Below are 26171 nucleotides of genomic sequence, written 5' to 3' on the forward strand. Positions count from 1 at the left end.
GTTCACTCAGGACCCAAAATGTCTATTCCAATCCAATACCATTAAACCATCTGTTGAGCTCTCCGGTTACAAATGAATCAGAGATCTTATTCTGTGAAGGTGCCACGTCTGATACGATATCCCTGTTTTTTTTAATTGACCCTGATTACTTTAGAGTAAGTATCAGAGCAAGTTTATTAGGCAGGACATAGATGAAAGATTCCTTCCTAATCACATTGCTAATTATACAGCCTTTTAAATAGGAACCCGTACCAGCATTATAGTTTTAAAATATTCTGAACATATTGATTCCTGAAGGAACGTACTGCACATGCCATGTTGGTTGTCTCTTGCCCTTTCGTAGGTGAAAAATGAATGGTTTTTCATGTTAGCAAGGCCGACCCCTTTTGTGGGGGGAAGCGAGTTGCATTATGCCTCTCTCAAATTCATTCTGCATCATAATGCCCATGTATATGGTAGCTCCCTACAGAGCCTCTCAACCTCACTCCAGAGTTGAATACATGGTCACTATAGAGCAACTGGAGTCACTCCTGGAGCAATCCCAGATCCTGCTGGCCAGGGAGGGATGGATCCAGTTTGCCTCCGATTTGAATATCCCAGGCAGTAACATGTGGCACTTCCATCAGACTACTGGAGCAGTCTCTGATTATAAATCCTTCTAACCCAGAGATCTTTACCCATGCTTACCTCATTTTACACTACCATGGAAAGCAAGGGGTTTCCCAGTGAAAATTAACATGAGAGATTGTGCTCACATTTTATACTGGTGTAAAACCAGGCTAGTTCTGTTCACACTGGTGTAACAGAGGGCTGCGTCTGTGCCATAAAGAACTGTCATCTTTGCACTTGCAATTAGTTATGCAGGCACATTTTTAAAACATTTCCTCCCTTTGAATAAACTGGAGGTCTGGTAGAAAGTGTACAGTATATTGACATTAACAAATGTCAGTGTGGTTTTAGGCTGGGAAAAAATAAACCGTGCAAAAGGGAATATGCATTGAGCATTAGGGCTCCTAATTAGCTATTATAGGATTCCATTAATCTCTTCCATTGACTAGAAGAGTTATGGTCTCTGAGGCTCATTTGTCTTAAGATGGAAGAGAAGCATAACCATAGCCTCGTGACTGAAGATACCTGCAAGAAAAAAGAACTTCTCATGTATCCAGTTACATTAGTATGTTTTGTTTGAAAAGGTTTAAGGAAAGATTCTTCAGATTAGACAGTCACCATCAGAGCAAATGCCTTCAGAGAACAATGTGCCATGTTAGTACAGTATGTGTTTTAGCACAGATCTCCCAAGCCACGTGTGGCCAAAAACACACCCTCCCCAACTAGGTTAATTCATGCTCCTGACTAGGAGGTTTTGGGGGCACTACAGATGGGCGAAATATGGCCCTACGTTACATTAATTTGTGCCAGCTCCATTTAAGAAGAGAGCCAGAAATCAGAAGGATACCTTCTAGCACACGGCATCAAATTTAGATAATGTACCTGAAGGCCTTGCCAAACTACTCCATGTCAGGTTAAATATCTTTAGTATCACGGCTGTCTTTTGTATGTCAGGGAGAATGAAGGTGTATTTATGGACTGGGAAGAAGGATTCTGGATTCAGTTTGCCTATCTTGTCTATTTAGCCTGCCTTATGAGAGAAGACTTAAGGAGCTTGGCTTGTTTAGCCTAACAAAACAAAGGCCAAGGGGAGCTATGATTGCTCTTATAAATATGTCAGAGGGCTAAACACCAGGGAGGGAGAGAAGTTAAGGGCCGAGGCTGGCACAAGAACAAATGGATATAAACTACCCATCAACAAGTTTAGGCTTGAAATTAGACGAAGGTTTCTAACCATCAGAGTGGTGAAGTTCTGGAACAGCCTTCCAAGGGGAATAGTGGGGCAAAAAACATAGTTTGTTTCAAGACAGAGCTCAATAAGTTCATTGACGGGATAGTTGACAAGGGTTCCTGCAATGACATATGGCCATTGGAAAATATCTCCAACAGCCAAGGAGGGCTCTGAGTTACTACAGAGAATTCTTTCCCACATGTCTGACTGCTGGGTCTCACCCACATGCTCAGGGTCTAACTGATCATCATATTTGGGGTTGAGAAGGAATTTTCCCCGGGACAGATTGGCAGAGACCCTGTGAGGAGTTTCACCTTCCTCTGCAGCATGGGGCATGGGTCACTTGCTGGTCTGAGCTAGAGTAAATGGTGGATTCTCTGTAACTTGATGACTTTAAATCAAGATTTGCGGACTTCAGTAACTCAGCCAGAGGTTCGCAAAAAGAAAAGGAGTACTTGTGGCACCTTAGAGACTAACCAATTTATTTGAGCATAAGCTTTCATGAGCTACAGCTCACTTCATTGGATGCTGTAGCTCATGAAAACTTATGCTCAAATAAATTGGTTAGTCTCTAAGGTGCCACAAGTACTCCTTTTCTTTTTGCGAATACAGACTAACACGGCTGTTACTCTGAAATCAGCCAGAGATTATGGGTCTGTTCTGTGGGTAGATGGGGTTCTTGACCTGCAATGTGCAGGAGATCAGACTAGATGATCATAACGGTCCCTTCTGGCCTTTAAGTCTGAGTCTCTTACTATGCGTCTGTACGGTGCCTAGCACAGAGGTGTTAAACACCTGGCCCATGCCAGATCCAGCCCACTCCATGTATTTATGAACCCTCCCCCTCTTCCATGGCATATTCAGATTCTATAGAATCTAACCCTTTGTTTTATTTTATTAAGTTTCTAACCTTCATGGCGGAGAAGTTAGGCTTTCAAATGCTAAGCACGTGCAACGGTTACAGTGCTGTTTTCTTGAGTCTGCAGGCAGGCGGAAACAGTAGCTCTGGAAGTGTGAACTCCCCCCTCCCCCATTATTCTCATTGTGATGTTCATCTGCGTCACATCAGCATTATTAACTATTTCATTGCTGATCGTTTTATCAAATAGGATGGGAAACTGGGTGGGGGTGAAGCCCATGGAGGGACTTGGGAGTTGCTATAGTAGAGAACACACAGAGGGAAGAGAGGAGGAGAGAGACAACAAGAGGGAAGGAGGAAAGAGTCAGAGAAAGCTGCATGGAGAAGGAAGAAAAAGAAAGAGCAGAATTAGTTGTGGTTCTAAAGGTGAGGATACTTTGTCACTGAGCAATAATGATAGCTAACAGCTTAGTTAACACATAATGACCATATTCTGTCCTTGATCTTTGGTACCAAATGCTCATTGAAATCCGTGGGAATTCAGAAGATGGAAGGGAGTTTGTCATCCTAAATGTATGCCAGGGCAACGACCATAATTAAAAATGGAGTTTCTGCAAAATTTAATTTGACACCCTGATCTGATGCAGTGGGCCCCTGATCTCAGCTCAGTCTCTGGGCTCTAGTACAGGACAAATAAATAATAACAGCATTTTCCCTGTGATTTTTGTATTATGTGAAATCCTTAATACAGCACCGGCTGTTTTCTCGGCAGCTCGGGACGTACTTTACTTTGCAGGAGTGGGAAGATTTTTTTACATACTGTTGGCACTACTGTCCCTGTGATCCCTGAATTCCTGAATGTCTTGGCTGTAGAAACATAAATGTATCTTAATGAAATACTATTATATTCTAATATTATAATATACCATTGTTGGTATTTAAATATTGTAAATTGCTCGCAATATTCTAAGGCCTTTTGCTAAAATGATCGTACTCTTATCAAATGTTCTCAATGTTCGAAATTCCCAGGATGAGGTGATCAGATTATAAATACATTTTAAACAATTGCCCCTGTTAATAAAATAGAAGAAAGAGAATATTTTCCTCTCAGGCTGATTCAAATTTGAAAATGTCAGTGGATGCAAAAAGCTCCCCCAAAGCCTTACTTGAGAAAATGGAGGCAGAGAAGTAATGACACGGTCATTAGTAACTGCCATCAACCAGAGAAAAATCAGGTTTTCAGGGTTGGATCTATAAAATTCTTGCCAAAGTAGAACCTCATTTACGCATACTGTATATTGGTACCCTGTGCTAAAAAAAGCATAGGTGATTGCTTCGTGGTTTAGTAGTTTGCCAGAGATCTTTCACTCCGAATATAGTAAATGTTACATGTCTCTTTGTTTATCTTAAAATTTTGCTGAATACCGATAGCAATATTTGGATTTTTTTCCATCGTAACACAGATATTTTTGAAAAGCAGGAGAATGTAGAAAATACTGCAGCTGTAGCAAAAAACCATATGGGAGAAAAAACACATCACAGGTACCTGAAGTGAACATAAGCCACATGTAATCTTCAGAAGGACATTAGATAAAATACATAAATGTCTAATAATGCCTTGAATGATGCAATCAAACATCGGGCAATACGTTATTGCACATGCTGAAAATAATCACACTTGTGTTGCTCTGCATTACATTTTCAAAATGCCAATTTGCAAGCATTAACTAATTACGCCCTGAAAGCACAGGGATTTTACCAATTGAAGTGGTGAATGTACCAACATTGAGACCCCAGAAATACGAGGGCTTGTCTCCATGAACAGAGCAGCTGGGCTGTAAATCTGTAGAGTCACACACTGTTTGTGCATGTGGACCCTGCTACCACACGCACAAACTCCCAGTGTGCTTTGATTGAGGCTACATCTATGCTACGGCACTTACAACGTCACAGCTGCATTGGCATAGCTTGTCCTTGTGGTGGAGACAGGAGGGAGCTCTCCCGTTACTAACTCCTGCCTCCATGAGAGGTGGTAGCTATGTCAGCAAGAGAAGCTGTCTACACCAGCATTTAGGTAAGTGTAACTTACATCACTCAGCGGTGTGGATTAGTCACACCCCTGAGCGACGTAAATTATACCAAAGTAACCTGTAGTGTAGACAAAGTCTTACTCCACTCTGAAATAGGATTAGGTCAATGCACATTAGAGAGCTTTTAGCTCAAGGTAGCAGGTTCCACACAGGTACTCAGACCTTATCTGCGCTACCGGTTACTTTGGTATAATTTACGTCGCTCGGGGGTGTGAATAATCCGCACCGCTGAGTGACGTAAGTTACACCGAACTAAGTGCCGGTGTAGCTTGCACTGTGTTGGTGGGAATGTAGCTACTCCCTCTCGCAGAGGCAGGAGTCATTGAGCCAATGGGAGCGCTCTTTCCCGTCGGCTCAGAGTATCTCCCCCCGGAAGCATTACAGCGCACAGCTGCATCGTGCTGTAGTGTAGATGTAGCCTCAATGTGCTGCAGATTTACAGCCAGTTTGCCGCGCGCTAATTGTTCCTCAAGACAAGCCCTGCCTGTGGAGGGTACCCCTACAGCCCAGTCTTACCAGGACTGTCCTGGTTTTTGATGATGTCTTGATTTCCGAGGAACTTCTTTCAGGAAATGTCCTGGGGTTTTTATTGCATCAGTCAAGACCTTTGGTTTCTTCATCATTCAAAGGGTTCATGATTTATTGCCGTACTGAATAGAAATTGTTCTGTGGTTAGCAGTCCGGTGGGGTGACTGTGCCATGTTAGGAACAGTGTTTGGAGTGAAGAGAAAACTCAAATGACACTGCCTCAGCTGGTCTTTTGCTCCAAGTGAATGTTAATGATGCTCGTATAGTATTTCATTACAGATTCACTGGGATACTACTGTACTGTAAATTAAAAAGGAGAAATTCCTCCACTCCGGGAAATACACCTGTGTCACTGCTGAGTCAGGAGCTGTCAGCAGTGGTACAAGGGCCATTTTTTAACGTATACTTTGTCTTTTGTGTGGCGATTCTGTGACTCTTAAAGAATGTGTGGCCACAAAAGTGCTCCAGGGTTCGATGGTCTCCTTATCTGAGAACTCACAGCTACTTTTATTTTTAAAATACCCCCAATTAAAATACTCCCAAAAGTATAATTGACAAAATGGTACTGTAACTTTGGGCTAAAGGATAGCTCTGAAAAAATGCATTACAAGGCCAAAAACACTACTCATATTTGTAATATCTAGGATTAAGTATGTTGTGTGAACAGTTGCACCCAGATATCGGTAACAGATATGCTAGGATTTCTTGTAAGTATATACAGTACAAACCATGCCACTCGAGAACTCCAATAAAGCACATGTAAAATATTCTATGACCTGAGGTTGAAGATGGAGTTATGGATCTCACAGTCTCAGATATGAAACATATCAGGCATATTTACAGAAAAAACATGGCCTAGCAACTCTGAATATCTTTCTCTTCCTACAGATGATATGGAAGCCATTCCTGTCAAACAGTTTGTTAAACATATCAGTGAGCTCTATTCTAATAACCAACATGGCTTCTCAGAAGACTTTGAGGTAAGTTTCATTAACCTTTAAAGAAATAGCCTTTTCCTAGCATAACTAAACATTCTGTGTACTCACAGTAAGGGACAAGCTGTAGTTTATTCCAGTCACAATGGGCCAGGGTTTGCTACCATCGCTCACACTAAATAATACCTTACTTCTTGAATTGCCAGGAAGAGTAAGGTACGATTCCGGGTGAGCTAGGGTGGTAGAATCTGCCCCTTAGTAAGCAACGTTAAACAGGGACACGGAAATTGCTGTTCTTACCTGTTTATGTTGGGCCAGATCCCAAAGTCCTTATTCAGTTTTCTACTCACTCCTTACTCACAAAAACTCCCACTGGAGTCATTGGGCTTTTTGTCAGAGTGAAAAGTGAGTTAGGGCTTCCCGGTTGGCCCACAGTATTTATATTATGCGAATATTTTAAAATATCTAGACCAGATTCTGATTAGAGTTACACCAGTGTAAATCCGGAACACCTCCATCAGAGTGAAACTGAAATTAGAATACAGCCCTTTCTCTCTCGAAGTCCAGATACATGACACTTATGTATTCTACACCTAGTAACAAACAGGTTTTGGAGCTTAGCGATCAATAAGGGATTGAACCTGCAATTGTTACACATGCTGAGTAACATAGGTAGCCTCAGTGATGCCCATGGAACTACTCACAGGAGTAAGCCCTAGTGGGTGCGAGTAAGGGTTGTAGTCCCAGGCACTACTGAGTGAGAACAGTTATTCTGTAGCTAGCGTTAACAGGAGTTCCTTTCAATCAGTTCACAATTGAGGTTGGAAATATTGGCCCTTAAGAGGTATTTTCAGCTGAGAAATCTGGTCAATGGTATGCAGCTGTGGCATTTCCTCCATGGAGGGCACAGTGGGACCACACTGGGTGATATTCATCAGTATATGCCTATTTTAAACTGTTATGGATGGATCATAAAGACAGCTGTAGTTACAAACACAACAACGGAACAAAATTGGTGGTCTCATATCTAAAGCCTCGTCGCTGAATGCAATAAAGACAAGGCTATATGCAGGAATTGTCTTTTATGGGATCATTTAAAACATTTACTGCCTCTGTTTGGTTGCAGTCTGTGTGAGTGGCTGCATTGTCTGATACTCAGAAACTATTGTGTAAGTCATATACATTTTGTATTCATGAGAACGGCAAATGGGTGAGGTGTTAAAGTGATTTAGTTCAATTGGCTGCTGGCTGGATGACTGAGCAGGAATATTGAGGCATTTAACAATGTTGATGGTATTCAGGACAAACATTTATCCTCCAGAGAGTAGAATTTGATCAGAATGATCAAATGCGACTCAGTCTTCTCAATTATTTATGAATTGAGCCCCCAGTGCTATTCATCACAGCTGGGTTTGACACCATTTAATTATTCAAAATAATCAGCTACACATCTGTAAACTTGATCTGACTTAATATGGGCTTTGCTTCAGCTGTCTCACAGTCATTGCTATTAACAAACGTTGGACAGCTTCCACCTGTGTTTTCGGCAGAGGAAAACACTGCGGTGTTAGCCCTTTTCTTCCCTTCGTACTGGAACTCCCCTCTGTGACTGCTGCCCCACGGTAGCTCGTCAGGAGAGAGAGCCAATTAGTTCTCTTCTTGGGAGTTCACAGTCTCCTATGAAGGGAATTAATTTTCTTTGTGGAGTACTTACTCCCTAGGCCAAATCCTGCTCTCTGCCCTGGTGTATATCTGGAGTAATTCCTTTAAAGTCAGTATAGTTACTCCAAATTTATACTGATGTAAGAGAGAACAGAATTTGGCCCAGGTTTCCTTAAGAACAAGTAAAAATGGAATCTCTTCTCCTGAAAGAGAGGTGGAATGATCATCTTGAAAAGATAATGGGTTGATGCAGTTGTGGCATAAGGTCCTTTTGTGGCATAAGGTCTCTTGTTGACTCATGAAGGGACCTGATTCTCCTTAGACATCAGTGGAATTGCTCGTGATTTACACTGGTGTGAGAGGATAAGGAGGGTGGGGTGGTTCGATAAGAACACAGGGTAATATTTTCAGAAGCACCTAAGTGACTTAGAAGTCTTAAGTCCCATTTTCAGAAGTGGCTTTGTGTCTTAGGAGCCTATATCTCATTGACAGTCAGAGTGATTCAGCCTCCTTAGTGTCTAAGTCATGTCTAAACATGGGACTCATGTTCTTAAGTCACTTAGGTGTTTTTGAAAACTTTACCTTCTGCTGGAAAATGAAATTGGAAAAAGAGAAAACAGGAGCCTGGACTCTGAAATAGTTGTACCCCGCACAGGAAAAAGAGTAAGTTTTGCAAAGAGAGACAGCCCTCTTCGTGGATGGGGACATTTGAGTGTGAGAGGAGGTCCCGGAGTAGCTTCAAAAATTCTGCAGTAGGAAGTTTTTCCCCTTTGTGTCTTTGTGAAATAAACTGAAGAGGGAAATGAGCATGCTGGGAACACTTGAGGTCCGCCCTGTGTAGAAGGCACAAGTTGTGTTATGTTTGATTAATCTTTTTGGTATAAATCCTCTCCTGTGTTTTTGGGAGCTTGCCTTGAGTTGTATTGGGAGCTTCCTTATATGAGGAGCATTCCTTTGGAAGCAAAGTGTCCCAATACTCAAAATTGCCTCTCTCTTAAAATGAGCTGTAATTACATTGAAATATTTTGTGAATATGCTTGGGGAGCATTTTATGTGAAAGAAGAAAAGGACTTTGAACTCACAAGCTTCCCTGGAAGGTAGATCCAAAGTACATCCATATTCCCAACAGGGAATCATACTGCAAGTCGACGCTTTATTGTCTAGTTAGCTAGTCTTTCTTACGTAGAGAGAATGGTTAAGGTTAACCTTGAGAACAATAAATTTATTATTTTTGAAGTAACTAGAAATTAAAGTCCAGAATCTGATTGACCAACAAAACAGCCTTTTAAACTGATGCCCACAGTGGATGGTTGTCCATGGTGCTTTCTGAACCTCCTCTTGAACTTTCTAAAGTAGGATTTCTGGTCTTGCTCCAATTCTGAAGAATATAAATGAATAAAATTCCTGTGAAATCCAATGGGATGCAAAGCCCTTGTTGCATTGCTACTTAAGAAACCGCTCCAGCACCTTTTCCCTATGGCACAGACGTCCTAGATTGCATCTGGTCCATTGTGTCTACACTGCATCTTTGGAGTAGGATTTGGGTGCCCCATACCCCATGTACCTTGCAGCAATGCTCTGTGGTATGCTGCCAGGGATTTTGGGAGGTGCTTCTGCAAGTATGTAAATCAGCAGGCCATTCCAGCCCACTCGGGGGTGGGGGGAAAAAGGAGCCCAATCAGACTCTCTGGGGTGTTGCTGGATTTGGCCCTGAGAGCTCCTGTATATATGAGGCAATAGATAGCTCTCTGCCTCCTCCTAGAGTGAAGCTCCTTCTCCCACAAGGGACCTTCTCTTTCTATCCTCAGTTGGGCCTATTACTAGAGTAAGACAGTGAGTTTTGTTAGCATAGCTGTGTCCTTTGGCTCTAAGAAAGGGATATTAGATCAGGAAGTCTCCAAAGAGCCAGCTATGAATTTTTATAGCATAATACACTATTTGGATTTCATAGATAATTTTATTTGCCACCTCCAGTTCTTTAGTGGGTGGGTCAGCCCTGCTGCTGGAAAGATTAGATTGGGTAAATGTAAACTTCTCAGGCCTGTCTGCTGCCGGTAGACACATGGGGATGGTGATTCACTGCCAATTTGGAGTCTGAGCAGGCCAGCTGAACTGAAGGCAGCCTGTCCACCTCCCTCGCCACATAAATTGAAAATATCTTTATGCTCTAGTGACACCTTCTCAGAAAGCTCTGAAACATAAGAAAACAGCATAAATCCATATCTTTTGAGATGTGGCACAGATCTGCTAACTTTGTCCTTGCAGCTGTTGCAGTTTGGGTGTCACTGAATCTTTATTATACGGTGATCCATAATGTTTCTGAAGAGCTCTGTTGAAGATTGAGAAATCCCTGTGTTCCCAAACTTTTCCTGATGTCAATGGGAGTTAGACACCTAACTGTCTTTGAGGATCTGGCCCTAAGGCCTAGTCTACACTAGAAGAGGTTTGCCAGGATAACTATGCTAGGATAATTGTATCGGCACACCCTCCTATCGTAGACACAGCCAAAGACAGGATTTTGCTGGTAGACTTGCATCGACGCTAGGGCTTTTGCCAGTATAAAAATGTCATTAAAGAGAAAAAATCACACTCCTAACTAATATTTCTATACCAGCAAAAGTTTTAAGTGTAGACCTGGCCAAAAGCTGCTACAGTCAAGGATTAACATTTTAATATCCCAGTCTGTGCATTTCCATATTGTATTGATCTTCTTAGGGATAGACTGGAAAGACCAAAGATGCAGGTACTGTGATGCTACCTGATGGAGGAGAATCCATATTCCATCATAGACTCTTCCTGAAATCCAATATTCTCGTTACCTAGTTTGAATGTTTAACCCCAGGAAACAGTTTTTGTAAATTCACAAACAAAATTCAAGGGAAACAGTACAGAAGGGTAGCCCAAATCCTGGACTTTCTCTTACTAATTGTGTATATTATGGTAGCACCTGAACGCCTTGATCCAGATGAGGGCCCCATTGTGTTCAGCGCTGTACAAACAGGCGGGTTGACCTGCTCCTAAGAGCTCATGCGCTAATGAAAGAGAAAATGCAACAAGCAAATGTAACGAGACAGTGAATGTGAGGATGGTTGTCTCACTGCCTATTATCACTTCTATATTAGCTTGTGTAGTTTGTTTTGTCCCTGCTTCTGTATAGACTATCCCCAACCACCCCTCTGTCTAATGTTATTGAAGGATTTATACCTGTGCTAGATTCTTAAAACAGTCTATGCTATACCTATTGCTAGATTCTTGCAAGCTACTGTGTGAGTATCAATACGTCCTCTTAGCCTTTGCCGGGATAAGGCAGGACCCGCTGCAAGAATTACAAAAAGTTGGCAGACAAGAGTCCTATGATTTTGGGGCAATGATAAAAATGATCTTAGTGATGAATGAACTCGTTGCTTTCATCCTCAACATACCAAAATAATTTTCAAACATAACTACTGATCTTTTTTTATATATGCCTGTAAATAAAGCTCCTTTAATCTACTCACGTAGCCTCCCGATCGTTGTTCATATGCCTAAAAATCTCCTGATGATAGGAAGGCAACTGACCTGAAATAATGGGAGACATGTAATGCCCACAGAATTCAAGTCAAAAGACTGGGTTCACAATCAGCCATTCCAGTGAAACTTTTCGCTCATTAGTTCACGTTACCAGATATGTAGCGATTCGATTTTACGCTTAAATTTTGTGAAAATTCTTTGAGGTTAAAAAAACGAATCTGTAACTTGTTTCGGAAAGGCAATGAAAATGAGTCATTAAACCTTGGTATATTAATTCCCAATTAGTATTTGCGTGGACCACATAATTAAAAGCTAAACTAGCCATTATAGCACTGAATATAACATTTCTTACAGTAAGTAACGGTTGATTGAACCCAGATACTTTGGGTTCTTGAGTTGTCAATAAGTTAAAAAGGACACAACAAGAGAATTATCCATTGATCTTCAAACACTAGTGTGTTCTGAGACGTTAAACATCAAAGACACCAGTACATTAGCTAGACTGAATTAAATTAAATAAAAAGAGACGGAGGAGAATTTTTAAAAAATGCTCCAGACCCCATTGCTCACAATAAGCCAACAAGAATCCTTTCAGCTAAAACCTGAAGTTCTTACTCCTTACACAGTCAAACTGATAGTGGAGTTTACCTGAGTGAAAACACAGAGTAAGGATGTCAGGATTTATTTGGCCCCAAATTAATGGTGTTTTACATAGAGCAGCAGAATAATGTAGGCATTAGAACCTGCAGAATGGGCATTTTGAGAGGATAAGTAACTAGAGTCAGATGCATCTGAGGAAGTGAGCTGTAGCTCACGAAAGCTTATGCTCTAATAAATTGGTTAGTCTCTAAGGTGCCACAAGTCCTCCTTTTCTTTTAGAGTCCTACTGTATCTACCTACATCATCTCCTGTCTCGTCGACTGCAACCTTTTGTCCCTGGCCTCTGCGACACCCACAACATCTCATGAGAAATGTAGCTGCTAAGATCATCTATGCTGCCTGCCATTCTGAGAATGTCACACTCCTTTTCGATTCTCCACTGGATTTTCCACCCCATTTTAGGTTTCTTATTCTCTCCTTCAAGGCCTTTCATCACTGTGCTCCTACCTACATTTCTGATGCTATCTCTTACCATGTCTTCCCTTCCACTGGCTCTGTCAGCCCTGATCTCCTCATCTCATCTGTGTACTTCTCAGACAACTGGTTTTGTACTTTTTCCCACACTGCCCCTTCTGCAGGGAACACCCTCCCTGAACTAGTTCATAAGGCAACTGTCCTCCTTAAAACACTTCCTCAAGATCCATTTCTACCGTGAATCCTGTAGGAAGTTAGCCATCTAAGCGGGACATTTAGAGAGAAATGATAATTATATTTTTAGAAACAGTTGATTTTTTTATCCCTTTGCCACGTGTTTCCTGAGACTGCCAGCTCTTTGAGGCAGGGACTGTGTCTCGCTATATGTTGGAAAACACATGAATGCTACTGTAATGAAAATAATAATAATGACTGTCCCATGCTGCTGGTGTGACTGAGGCAGCTTAGGGAAACTTGTGCCAGAAGAAGAGTTCCTATTGTAGAGAAAGAACCAGAGCTCTTGTAGTCTTTCAGTGACACCAGTGCTATTCCTTGGGAATATCGGGTCTTTGTTTGGTGGCCTATGGGAGACAAACTGATGTCCTCAGTCCAGTTCTTAGAGGAGGATGCCCACATCACAAAACCCCAATCACACTCTCAGCAGACAGGGCCTGGAGACTACACTGCCCTCTCTCCTTTAACCTATCCCATAAGAAAAAAAAGTCGTGGCATATTGGCAGGAAGGTGGTGTCGGGGAGTTTTGCCTCTAGGGGTTATTTGTACCCTGGATAGGCAGAGGACTTCAGTCTCCATTTTGTTTAGTTCAAAGGCAGTAACATTCTCTTCAAGTTTTAAGTGTTAAGAAAAGACATCTTCAAATAATCAGCTCTCACTGTGTCAGACCTCTTGTTCCATGGCCATGTTTGTCACCAGCTTATGCATGACCTCACCTCTCTACTAACTTTTTGTTAGCCATCTGGGAGCATAGTGTGGTTAAGAAAATAGTCACTTCACTTCCCAACTCAGAGATACTCACAGTTCTTCGCCACTCCTTTTGGTTCATGGCATGGTTTGTAGGTTTTGGAGTTCCAGTTCTTTTCTCTTCAGACATCTCTTGACACAGTCTTTCCATCGTACACTTGGTCTTCCGCATCCTTCTTGCTGTCCTCTTCTTCCAATGCTTTCTTTGCTGGTCATTCTTCTCCCATTTTTATCGCATCTCCAGTCCACCTCAAATATGTGCTCTCCAGCCCATCCATCACTGAGAGTCCCATGTTAATCTTTTCTCTAATTTCTACCGTGTGCACTGTGACTACCCTCCACTTGCCTGCCATTCACCACACTTACCTGTATCTTCTTTTCTTCCATCTCTGTAAGACCCACCATTTCCAAACCATAGAGCAGGCAGGGACAAACACACGCAGCATATGCTTTTCCTTTCTGTTTGTTACTTAACTGCCAGTCCCACAGAACTCCTGCCATTCGGGTTCTTCTTTTCAATTCTGCAGATCTTTCTCAGGTGGCACTAGGAGTACTTCCCAAGTGCACAAGTTCCTTTTCTGATTCAGCTTCTCTCCTGAATCTTCAATGAGTACTTCTTCAGCCACCTTTCCTACTTGCATAACTTCAGTTTTCTTTCTGTGTTACCTTCAAACCATGATTTTCAGCCAGAGATGCCCACTCTGATACCATATTTATCAGTTTCTCTTTCCTGTCAGCCAAAAGGGCCAAACCATCCGTATACATTAGTTTTCTCTGTCTCCCCGCAGGCTTGTTTCTCCTACTAATTAACTCCATAACTAGGGTGAAGAGAAGTGGACTCACCATCTGCCTTGTCTCAGTTCCACAGTCACCTCAAAACGCGCTGAAATTCCATGTATTGTTAGCTCTTGGCCAGCTTAGCTCTTGGCCCTCGATACAGCTCCTCTATCATCTCCACTTCTTCAAGTCTCCCTCCCATCCACCCATCTCAATATTCCAAACATCAGCTCCTGCAGAACCAACTCATATGCTTTCTCAAGATCCATAAAAGCTACATAGCAGTAATATTCTCCATTTATCGTTCTTTCACACTTCTGTCTCATTGCAAATATTGTGTTTATACTACGCCTTTGCTGCCTAAAGCCATGTTGCTCCTCTTCTTTATTTTCCTCCACCTTGCACCTCAACCATGCCTCCAAAACTTTCTCAAGGACTTTGAGACGCTGACTTAACAGGTGATGCCCCGATAAGTGTTTGGATTATTTGCATTACCCTTACCCTTCCGAAGAGGCACTATCAATCCCATTCTCCTGTCATCTGATATCCTTGCCTGATCCCAGCAAACCCATAGTCATCTGTGAAGCCACTTTGCTCCAGTATGTCCAACTCCCTTGATCATATCATCTTGACCGGTCTTCATCTCCTTCGGTGCTGCTTCTGCCTCCTCTACTGCGATCGATACCTTTTGAGGTTTCTCCATAATTGTTGGTGGTGCTTGCATTTGCAACTCCTTCTTCTCATTTAGCAGCCTTTGGCAATTTTTTTTTTGTACTTCAACCACCTCTTTAGGGTTAGTCACCACACAGTTCCCGTCCTTCACACACAGATTTCTTCAAATCTTGTATTTCATTGTTTCTCTCTTTTAACAACCCCCAAACCAATTTCCTGCTATCATCTTCTCCAGCTTTCTGTATAATTCCTCCCAAGCATCCACTCTTGCCTTGGCAACTGCCTTCTTAGCCTCTTTTTTTGCCTGTTTGTATGAATTTTGTATTCTCATTATCATGACCTGCTGCCTCAAACTCTTTGAATAATTCTTTATTCTTTTTAACTTCTCTTATAGATGTGACTTCCACCACCAGCTTGTTCTCTGAAAGTGCCTCATCTCTGCCTCATGTTACTTCCAATGGCTTAATGACTTCACTGTTGTTGGCAAAGCATGAAAGCCTTCCTTTACTTTTTGGCAGAACTCTTCCTTTCTCCCCCTCTCCCTCTTACAAAACCACCAATGCAATTTCTTCCTCAATTTCATCTTCTTTCCTGTTATCTCAAATTGCCGTCAGATTTTAGCTATTAATACCTTACCTTGTTCTGGCACATATTCACTCAGTGTAACCTTTATAGCTTTCACCTTTTTCATGTGTTTCTCTTCTTATCAAAATATTGTCTACTTGGGTTTTACTTTTTCTGCTGTAGAATGTCACCGTGTGGGATTCTCTTATTTTCAAACCATGTATTCACCACTGAAAATCCGTAGAACAAACATCACTCAACCCACTTCTCTCCTTCTGCATTTCTTTTATCAAAGCCAAATTTACCCAACACCCCTTTCATGGACAGCAAGTTCATATCACCCCCAACCACTAACAAGATGATACTGTCACTCATAACCACAAACTCTGCTAGCTCATTGCTAATGCTCTTCTTCTCTTCCATCGGTCGATCTCATTGCACAGCATATGCTGACATCACACATAACCCTACTCTCTGTCATCAGCCATAGTGCTGGCAGTCGGTCTCTTCTTTCTACCCTCATGACACCCTGAGCAATCTCTGGGGTCACAATAGTAGCTACTCCATTCATTTTCTTTTTCCTCCAGGCCAAAAAATGTTAAATCCACCTTTCAAGATTTTACTTTTGCATCCACACCACCTAATTTCCTGGAGACATAGTATATGGATTTTCCTTCCAGTCATTGCCATCTCTCCTGACCTACCTGTTAGTGAACCTACATTCCACGCTGCAATTTCCAGGTCTTGCCTAATGTGTTGCTGTTGCCTGCAAGAGGGCACATCAGCTATCCCCGATGTGGTAGCAGGTTTTAAATGACTGGAGCATGAAGAATCCATAATACACGAAGAACCTAGGAACTAAGTAGCCCACTGGTACTGGCCACTTTGCTGGCCCCATGGCGGTTTTCATTCAGAGTTTACCTTCTCAATCAGCTGCCATCCAAAGCTTCCAAGCCTGATCCACCCAAATCTGAGAGGTTTCAGAGTGGCAGCCGGCTTAGTCTGTATCCGCAAAAAGAAAAGGAGTACTTGTGGCACCTTAGAGACTAACCAATTTATTTGAGCATAAGCTTTCGTGAGCTACAGCTCACTTCATCGGATGCATTCAGTGGAAAATAGAGTGGGGAGATTTATATACACAGAGAACATGAAACAATGGGTGTTACCGTACACATTGTAACCAGAGTGATCACTTAAGGTGAGCTATTACCAGCAGGAGAGCTGGGGGGGGCGGAGATCTTTTGTAGTGATAATCAAGGTGGGCCATTTCCAGCAGTTGACAAGAACGTATGAGGAACGGTGTGGGGGGAGGGGAATAAACATGGGGAAATAGTTTTGCTTTGTGTAATGACCCATCCACTCCCAGTCTTTATTCAAGCCTAAGTTAATTGTATCCAGTTTGCAAATTAATTCCAATTCAGCAGTGTCTCATTGGAGTCTGTTTTTGAAGTTTTTTTGTTGAAGAATTGCCACTTTTAGGTCTGTAATCGAGTGACCAAAGAGATTGAAGTGTTCTCCGACTGGTTTTTGAATGTTATAACTCTTGACGTCTGATTTGTGTCCATTTTATTCTTTTACGTAGAGACTGTCTGGTTTGGCCAATGTCCATGGCAGAGGGGCATTGCTGGCACATGATGGCATATATCACATTGGTGGATGTATTGGTAGATAATCTGAGCGCCATTTCCACCTCTCGGCGCAAAAAGCTGCCCTACCCTCAACACTTGTCTGCCAAGTTAGCCACTGGCACTTTTTAGGGTTGATCACTTATACCACTCAGTCCCCAGAGCTGTATTTGCCACTCAGTGAGTGTTAACCCCCTCTACCATAAGGAGATTACGATTGGAAATTTCCCATTTCCGGAGCTGAGGCTATAGTGGCATTATTCCAACTCCTCCAGTACTTTTAAGGGAAACATAAAAAAGGTTAATTAAAGTGATTAACCTTATAAATCATTCCCTTCTGGAAAAATCCTATAGAAGTTAATAGAAAGTGATACATTTACAATGCAGTATTTAAATCATCATGGAGAATTCCTTAGCAAGGATATAATTCTCTATTAAATTCGACAGCTCTTTAGAGTACTCTCTGTAGAACACTATTGGATTCTTCTCTATTAAATTCTGCAGGAGTTTTCTGTAAATGTTGGGACACTAATAACCGTTTTTAAAAGGTTCGTAATGAACATAAAGAATTTAAAAAAAATGATGAGTGCCATACAATCATAGAGGAATGACACGATCTAGAAGTCTAAAATGCAACAAAAAGGATCATCAGTTTTCCAACTGTGGTTTAGACTGAACTGATGTTTCCTATTGTATAACCAGAGCACTGGAAGTGAGCATACTCCTCCCGTCTTCTGCATACTGGCGCTGCAAGGCAGAATTAGAAAAAGTGCACACATTCATATGAAAAATTCTTTTCCTTGCTAGAAATGAAATTCTGTCCATTTAAACCAGCTGATGATTCAGCCGGATTTCTTTGTCTTTGCTGAGATCATCCCCTTGACTGTAGTATGTTCCTCCCTATGGAAAAGCAAGAAAGGCAACTGTTCACTGGGGAGCGCCTTGTGAATATAAAGCCACAAAATGTACTTGGATTTAGAATACTTTGCGCTTTTAAAATGGAAATGCTGTGGAAAATATCAGAATTACTATGCAACCCCTTTGTGAAATGTCTGCATAATTCTGAACTCTGTTACATCTGCTGTTTGTATAGCATTTCTCTTGATAATTTTCTCTGTCACTTAGCTCCTATCTTTGTAGCAGCTGTGCACTGCTAATGACTTCCTTTACTAGGCAGGTTCTATACAGTGGTTTTTTAAGCCTCTAGTACAAATTAATTTGGCACCCCATAACCTTGGGGAGAATTGGGTTTTGGGAAGGGATTTCTTGGGCCCACAAAAATCTTTATAAACATAGTTTCTTCCACAAGTATTTATACAAACATGCATTGAACTATTTTCAAAAAGTGTGGAAAGAAATGGAATAACAATGTTAATGCTAAGATGCTAAGCTCTTAACTTTGTCATTAGGATCTTTTTTCTGGATGTAAAAGAGTGGTAACATTTTGAGATTGTGATTAAGCACATGAAAGAAAGTCTACCTTGAACGTGATATTGCCTATGAGTTAATTGGTTTAAATATCACCCCAGATTAGGACAGGGACATGTCAGACTGGCGAAGTCTGCAAGACATCCTCTGAAACCTTGTAACTCTTTAGCTGAATCTGGCAGAAGGCAAATCTCTGCTATGCTAATGCTGTGAGGAGAAGACACCCACTCTGCTGTTTTAACAGACCCACATTGTATGGTGTAATTGTGCGTGCTAGAATTATGCTGAGAACTGAAAGTCAGTAGGAGTCAGGCACCTAAACTACTTAGATATTTTTGTAAACTCCAGTAGGCAGCTCTCTGCATTTTGAGGCACATAAATCCCTTTGTACCTCTTACCCTTGTTATGTTATATAAATGAGATGAATTGCCTAAATATATGGACCTAAACATGGATAACATTACATTTTTCTTTCAAAAAAATTGTTTTTACTCTTCAGTCATTGCCATCAGTTGTATTTAATGTACTTTTCATAAACATCAGATCTAGTTTTAAAAAATTAGATTGAAGTCATTCCTGTGCAAAAAGCTAACAAATGACCACTACATCACTTACATTCCTTTAAAGCCATATTTTGACGGCAACATAAATGGGTACACAGTAGGGCTGGTCAAAAATTTTCTAATTAAATTATATTTTGGACTACATCTCCCGTGATGCACCATGGCCAGTGACTCCTATGACACACCCCTTCTCGTCAAGAGAGTAGAAACTGGTGCATCCTGGGAGATGTAGGCTGTCTAGAAAGCTCAGCTGACAGAGGAGAAAAGCACGTAAACTATGACTTCTATAGAGTGACCAGACAGCAAATGTGAAAAATCAGGACGGGGGTGGAGGGTAATAGGAGCCTATATAAGAAAAAGACCCAAAAATCGGGACTGTCCCTATAAAACTGGGACATCTGATCACCCTAGACTTCTATCAGTGGTGCCATTTTGAATTGAAATATTTTTTGAAAACTAAATTTGTCAACATTTTCTGTGGGGGAGAGAAAACCCTAATCCGGCCAGCTCTAGTCCATAGGCCTTTCACTGATCTTTGCAGAGGGGTGAATTCTACCCATTCAGGAGATCTGATTCTGTAATCAGAGACCAGGACTCAGTTAACATCCCTGATTTGAACAGAATGTATCTTACTGGACTACATTAAAAGATTACAAGAATTACATTAAAAGATTAAAATAAATCAAACAATTAAAATTTGATGTTTAAACATGTTTGCAAAGAGCTGTTGTTGTAAAATGAGACAAACAATGTTTTTGTATTTATGTATTTTCCGTCTGAATAATTTTGTCACTAGGAAGTGCAACGCTGTACAGCCGACATGAACATCACAGCAGAACATTCCAATCACCCAGATAACAAGCACAAGAACAGATACATCAACATTTTAGCATGTGAGTAAGCATTTACAGTAAATACAGTACATAAATTGTACAAGGCCCTCTGTTCTAAGAAGGTCAGTGCATGAGAGGAAAACCCAGGTTGCTTAAAATTAATTTTAATCAGAGAGGGACAGCAATTGACAATTACAATTCTAGTCTTGTTGAAGTCTATATGAGTTTTGCGATTGACTTCAATGGGGCCAGGGTTTCACCCACACTTTTTATTGGGAAAACGTTGACAGTTAGGTGTTAGATATTGTAAGTTTAGCTTACAAAAGTAGCAGTCCTGCATAAGACAATGCAACTGAATAATTAAGATCAAATTACTGGCAGAACTCTATATGCTAATCTGAAAAACAACTTAAGGGAGATGTGTGGTGGATCAAAGTGTTTTATTGATGATCCTTGGGATTCATTTATCTTCCCAAATATGCTAAAGCTGAGATTGGTATGTCTGTCACATTTCAAACTGCTCCACGAGAGAGAGCGACTTGGACAAACAATGACCTTCTTAGCACATTGCAGGTCTCTCTCATCATCCTTCGGAGAATTGCAAAGCTGAAGTCTGTTTCAGGACTGCAAATTATTCTGAATCTGAGCTGGGAGGTGGAATAACTTTCTCTGTTGTCATCTCTCATGTAGAACTGATGGGAGATTGGCAGTCAACACATATTGTATAACAGTACTGAATTCCTGCTCCTGTAAAGGGAACAATGCATAGCTTTGCACTCAAGAACACCAAACGCAAATGGGACAAATCCAGCATGATTTTAATTGTATAAAAAATACAACCCTCTGACTTACATCCTCCGAGAGAGAGGATGGCCCAGTGGTTAGGGTGGGTCTTGGAAGACACCATGGGAGTGGAGAGACCTTACAGGCACTCAGATACTACGGGTTTCAGAGTAACAGCCGTGTTAGTCTGTATTAGCAAAAAGAAAAGGAGCACTTGCGGCACCTTAGAGACTAACCAATTTATTTGAGCATAAGCTTTCGTGAGCTACAGCTCACTTCATCGGATGCATACTGTGGAAACTGCAGAAGACATTATATACACAGAGACCATGAAACAATACCTCCTCCCATCCCACTCTCCTGCTGGTAATAGCTTATCTAAAGTGATCGCTCTCCTTACAATGTGTATGATAATCAAGTTGGGCCATTTCCAGCACAAATCCAGGTTTTCTCACCCTCCGCCCCCACACACACAAACTCACTCTCCTGCTGGTAATAGCCCATCCAAAGTAACCACTCTCTTTACAATTTTCAGAGTAACAGCTATGTTAGTCTATGTTCGCAAAAAGAAAAGGAGTACTTGTGGCACCTTAGAGACTAACCAATTTATTTGAGCATCCCCCCCCACCCCCATGAGGTGAGAAAACCTGGATTTGTGCTGGAAATGGCCCACCTTGATTATCATGCACATTGTAGGGAGAGTGGTCACTTTGGATAAGCTATTACCAGCAGGAGAGTGAGTTTGTGTGTGTGGTTTTTGGAAAAGGGAGGGAGGGGGTTAGAAAACCTGGATTTGTGCTGGAAATGGCCCACCTTGATTATCATACACATTGTAAAGGGAGTGGTCACTTTGGATGGGCTATTACCAGCAGGAGAGTGAGTTTGTGGGGGGGGGGGGGGGCGGAGGGTGAGAAAACCTGGATTTGTGCTGGAAATGGCCCAACTTGATTATCATACACATTGTAAGGAGAGTGATCACTTTAGATAAGCTATTACCAGCAGGAGAGTGGGATGGGAGGAGGTATTGTTTCATGGTCTCTGTGTATATAATGTCTTCTGCAGTTTCCACAGTATGCATCCAATGAAGTGAGCTGTAGCTCACGAAAGCTTATGCTCAAATAAATTGGTTAGTCCCTAAGGTGCCACAAGTACTCCTTTTCTTTTTTCAGATACTACGGTAAGGGGGCGGTCCTTCAATAGGTCCCCCTACTCCTAACGCACCTACTCCTCCTTCTTAAAGGGACGCTGTCACATACTAAAAAAAAAAAAAAAAACCACCCCCCATTTGTGTACAGCCCAGGGTTGTGATCCTGCAATCAGATCCATGAGAGCAGATCCTTCCCTTTCCATCACCGTAAAGTCAGTTTCCACAGATTATGTGCAGGCAAAGTGAATATCACCCATAAATAGCTAGGAAATAGGATGGTTTACCTGCATTATTTTTAATGTACTTTCCCTTCGTGCTTCTCTGCTGTTTTTTCTCATAGATGATCACAGTAGGGTGAAACTAAGGCCTTCTCCAGGAAAAGATTCTAAGCACAGTGACTACATTAATGCTAATTATGTTGATGTAAGTTGTTTGAATATTTTTTCTCCTCTCTCAATGTAATACATTCATAAAAGGGGATATCTATCCAATTGCTCCTTATGAAGTGTTTGTGTTTTCTGACTTCCCCTGGACTCCTGCTACAAACTCCTCAAATACTCAGAACAGGAAAGGCACCTCTCTTTGTTACCTGTAAATTATTAATACATCTGCCTTGCTGCTGCTTTCATCTTACTTTGCATTTTGGTTTTCTTTGAAGGGTTACAACAAAGCAAAAGCCTATATTGCTACCCAGGGACCTTTAAAGTCTACATTTGAAGATTTCTGGAGAATGATTTGGGAACAAAATACTGGAATCATTATCATGATTACAAACCTCGTGGAAAAAGGAAGAGTAAGGGACTATGTAGCTTGTTAATGGCTACCCTTTTCTATTTAATATAGTGATAATATATCCTGCCTTCTGATTCATGAATGGGCAGAATTTGACCCATTAGCTTTAAATACACAAATAACGTCTTGCTATATAGTGTGTAAATACCAGAGCGGAGATACAAATTACTAGGCATGATTTTTTACCCTTTCTAATAAACTTTAAATACGTTTTTAATAAAACCAAAATGACCCCAACCCATCTAATTCTCCCTTTATTCAGAGAAAATGTGATCAGTACTGGCCAACGGAGAATAGCGAGGAATACGGCAACATTATAGTCACATTGAAGAGCACAAAGGTACATGCCTGCTACACCGTCCGCCGTTTCACAGTCAGGAACACAAAAATGAAAAAGGTGAGTGAGCCCCCTCTGTTCATGTTAATTTCCTGTATGGCTTGTTAAGTGAAAGCATCATGCCAGCAAAGCCAAGGGGTCTTGCCTGCTATGTGTACAACTTTCAGTAGCTGGCTGGTGAGAAATAACTACGTGAAACTTGGGTTACTGGATATCTGGCAAGAGCATTTACACTGCATTGCCTGTACCCACAGTGGGGAGCTGTGCAGTGTTTCTTCTCCATCGGGGGAGTTCTCATGGCTATTGTTTTCCCCGCTCTCCTGTGCATTTCTTGCCGGGGACTCTGTCTGCATCAAACAAGAGGCAGAGCCTGGGGAGCAGGGGCACGTCTCCATTTTAGTCTCAGCTGACACATGCTTGTTTGAACATGTTGATAGAGTCTGAAGAAGTTCCAAGCCTGCCCTTTCCTAATATTTATCTCCTTGTTGGGTACGTTTTACATACAGGGTCAGAAAGGAAACCCCAAAGGGCGACAGAACGAGCGAACGGTTATTCAGTATCACTATACACAGTGGCCTGACATGGGAGTGCCAGAATACGCTCTGCCTGTGCTGACCTTTGTGAGGAGATCTTCAGCCGCCAGGACCCCGGAAATGGGACCCGTGCTTGTACACTGCAGGTATGGCACCTCTGGTTAACTAGGGCATGGAAAGCACACCTGGGACGCAACAGGTAATGTAGGTGGGTTCTTATTAACAAGCAAATACAACAGATGATTAACACAACAATTCAAAGCAAAATGAAACTCATCTCAGTGCAAAGCCTTTGAACCACTTCATCCAAGCAGTGATGCATCAGTCTTCTGCAAGGTGCCTACACAGGGGGGAATTTCAGATGCAAACAAAGGTGCTGGCAAAGCACATGCACAATTCCACATACGAGCTGTTTGCACTAGACATTTCTAAGGTTTGTTTAGAAAATTCCAGCCATCCAACCAGGGAGTAACGATACCGCGTCGCTCTAGGCTGACCAGTCATGCTCTGTGAATAAAGATTAACGAATAATCAAAGACCTAGTTAAGGAATTAGTTTGCAAATCAGCCATGGTCTGAAAGATGTTAGCGTTGATTGTATGGCAAACAGTTCTTGGGAAATAGTCTGGTCGCAGATAAGATAATAGTCTCAACCAGCCGATCGAGAGACGTGATCGTTCCCCTCTATTCGACACTGGTGAGGCCTCATCTGGAGTACTGTGTCCAGTTTTGGGCCCCACACGACAAGAAGGATGTGGAAAAATTGGAAAGAGTCCAGCGGAGGGCAACAAAAATGATGAGGGGACTGGAACACATGATTTATGAGGAGAGGCTGAGGGAACTGGGGATGTTTAGTCTATGGAAGAGAAGAGTCAGGGGGGATTTGATAGCTGCTTTCAAATACCTGAAAGGGGGCTCCAAAGAGGATGGCTCTAGACTGTTCTCAGTGGTAGCTGATGACAGAACAAGGAGTAATGGTCTCAAGTTGCAGTGCCGGGAGATTTAGGTCGGATATTAGGAAAAACTTTTTCACTAGGAGGGTGGTGAAACACTGGAATGCGTTACCTAAGGAGGTGGTAGAATCTCCTTCCTTAGAAGTTTTTAAGGTCAGGCTTGACAAAGCCCTGTCTGGGATGATTTAGTTGGGGATTGGTCCTGCTTTCAGCAGGGAGTTGGACTAGATGACCTCCTGAGGTCCCTTCCAGCCCTGATATTCTATGATTCTATGATAATTTTCATACAGGAAAAGCAAGTAAATTCTGTGGCTACGTTATTTGCTATGAATAGAACACCCAGTGCTAGCAATGGGGGAGCTCTCCCAGATGTTAAGGTCAGAATAACCATCGTATGACCATAATGGTCATCTAGTCTGACTTCCTGCATAGAGTTTCACCTGCAATGACTGGTGTTAGCACTTACACTCAGCAGGGGGCATCGCTGCAGTTGTCCTCAGAAGGAAGCTAGGGAGGGAAAAGGAAACAAACATTTGGAAACATAGCTAAAATAAGCACACATTTTCATGTGATTAAAATCCTAGAATGCATGTAACATGTTATTTAAGGGCTTTAATGATCAGGAGGGTCAAGGTGTTCTAATAAAATTTGGGGACAGAAATGTAGGAACTCTGTTTTGCCATTGCTAACATTTAATTTCATACAGCGGAATTATCAGGGTTTCTTTCCTGTCCTTTGCAGTGCTGGTGTGGGCAGAACGGGGACCTACATTGTGATAGACAGCATGCTGCAGCAGATAAAAGACAAAAGCACAGTTAATGTCCTGGGTTTCCTGAAACACATCAGGACACAGCGCAACTACCTCGTTCAAACAGAGGTAAAGGCTGGAGTGATACTGAATTCAAAGCAGTGTTCGTTTTTATGATGCGATCAAAAAAGAAATAGGTTTTTCAGTTACCTCTCTCTCAATGTGGAATACGTTTCAGCTGGCGTTTTGGTGACTTGGAATGTCTTTTTTCAAGACCAGAAACTTTTGATTCCTCCCTTGACTTCTTAAGTGTTGTTGAGATTATACTCGTGAATGTATACTCCAGTCTGAGCAGTATTTATAGAGTGAGCTTGCTGTAAAAAGGAAATGTAACTATTTCCTTCAGTGTGCTGTCCGCCTTCATTTATGACTCTGCTCCGTGTAATTGTCTCCTAACTCTTAAACTGCTTGCTCTGGCCTTTCTAGGAGCAGTACATTTTTATTCATGATGCCTTGCTGGAAGCCATCCTTGGGAAGGAGACTGAAGTATCTGCAAACCAGCTGCATAGTTATGTTAACACCATTCTTATACCTGGAATAGGAGGAAAGACACGACTAGAGAAACAATTCAAGGTAAAGGTTTATCAGGCATCAGGAGTGATTTCACCCCCACAGCTCCCGATCTTTTATCACATGGAGAGTCTTTGCTATCGTATCTAATCGGCAGAACTAGAGGAACCTGAACCAAAACGCTGGGTCCAAGCACCCCTGAATTTTGGGCAAGTTTCAGATTGAACACCCTTAGTTACAGTGATGTAAATCAGGACTAATGCTATTGAAGTCAATGGAGTTATACTAGGGTAAAACTGGTGTGAAGAGAGAGTTGGGCACTCATTTGAACTATGCTGCTGACCCCTCATTCTGTAAGGAGCTTGAAC

General features: G+C 41.8%; 1 protein-coding gene across 6 annotated transcripts in view; it reads left to right on the forward strand.

Annotated features, from left to right (window-relative positions):
• Positions 1-26171, forward strand: part of PTPRG (protein tyrosine phosphatase receptor type G) — a 584867-nt gene that overhangs the window by 537437 nt on the left and 21259 nt on the right. For all 6 annotated transcript variants that reach the window (XM_073350970.1, XM_073350965.1, XM_073350966.1 and 3 more), the window contains 8 exons: positions 6206-6297; positions 19905-20001; positions 22212-22294; positions 22530-22664; positions 22926-23060; positions 23507-23679; positions 25227-25362; positions 25720-25866. In XM_073350970.1, coding sequence (XP_073207071.1) covers positions 6206-6297; positions 19905-20001; positions 22212-22294; positions 22530-22664; positions 22926-23060; positions 23507-23679; positions 25227-25362; positions 25720-25866 — 998 coding nt within the window. The remainder of the gene's footprint in view (positions 1-6205; positions 6298-19904; positions 20002-22211; positions 22295-22529; positions 22665-22925; positions 23061-23506; positions 23680-25226; positions 25363-25719; positions 25867-26171) is intronic.

Source organism: Lepidochelys kempii, chromosome 7 (assembly GCF_965140265.1).
Source record: "Lepidochelys kempii isolate rLepKem1 chromosome 7, rLepKem1.hap2, whole genome shotgun sequence".
NCBI lineage: Eukaryota > Metazoa > Chordata > Testudines > Cheloniidae > Lepidochelys > Lepidochelys kempii.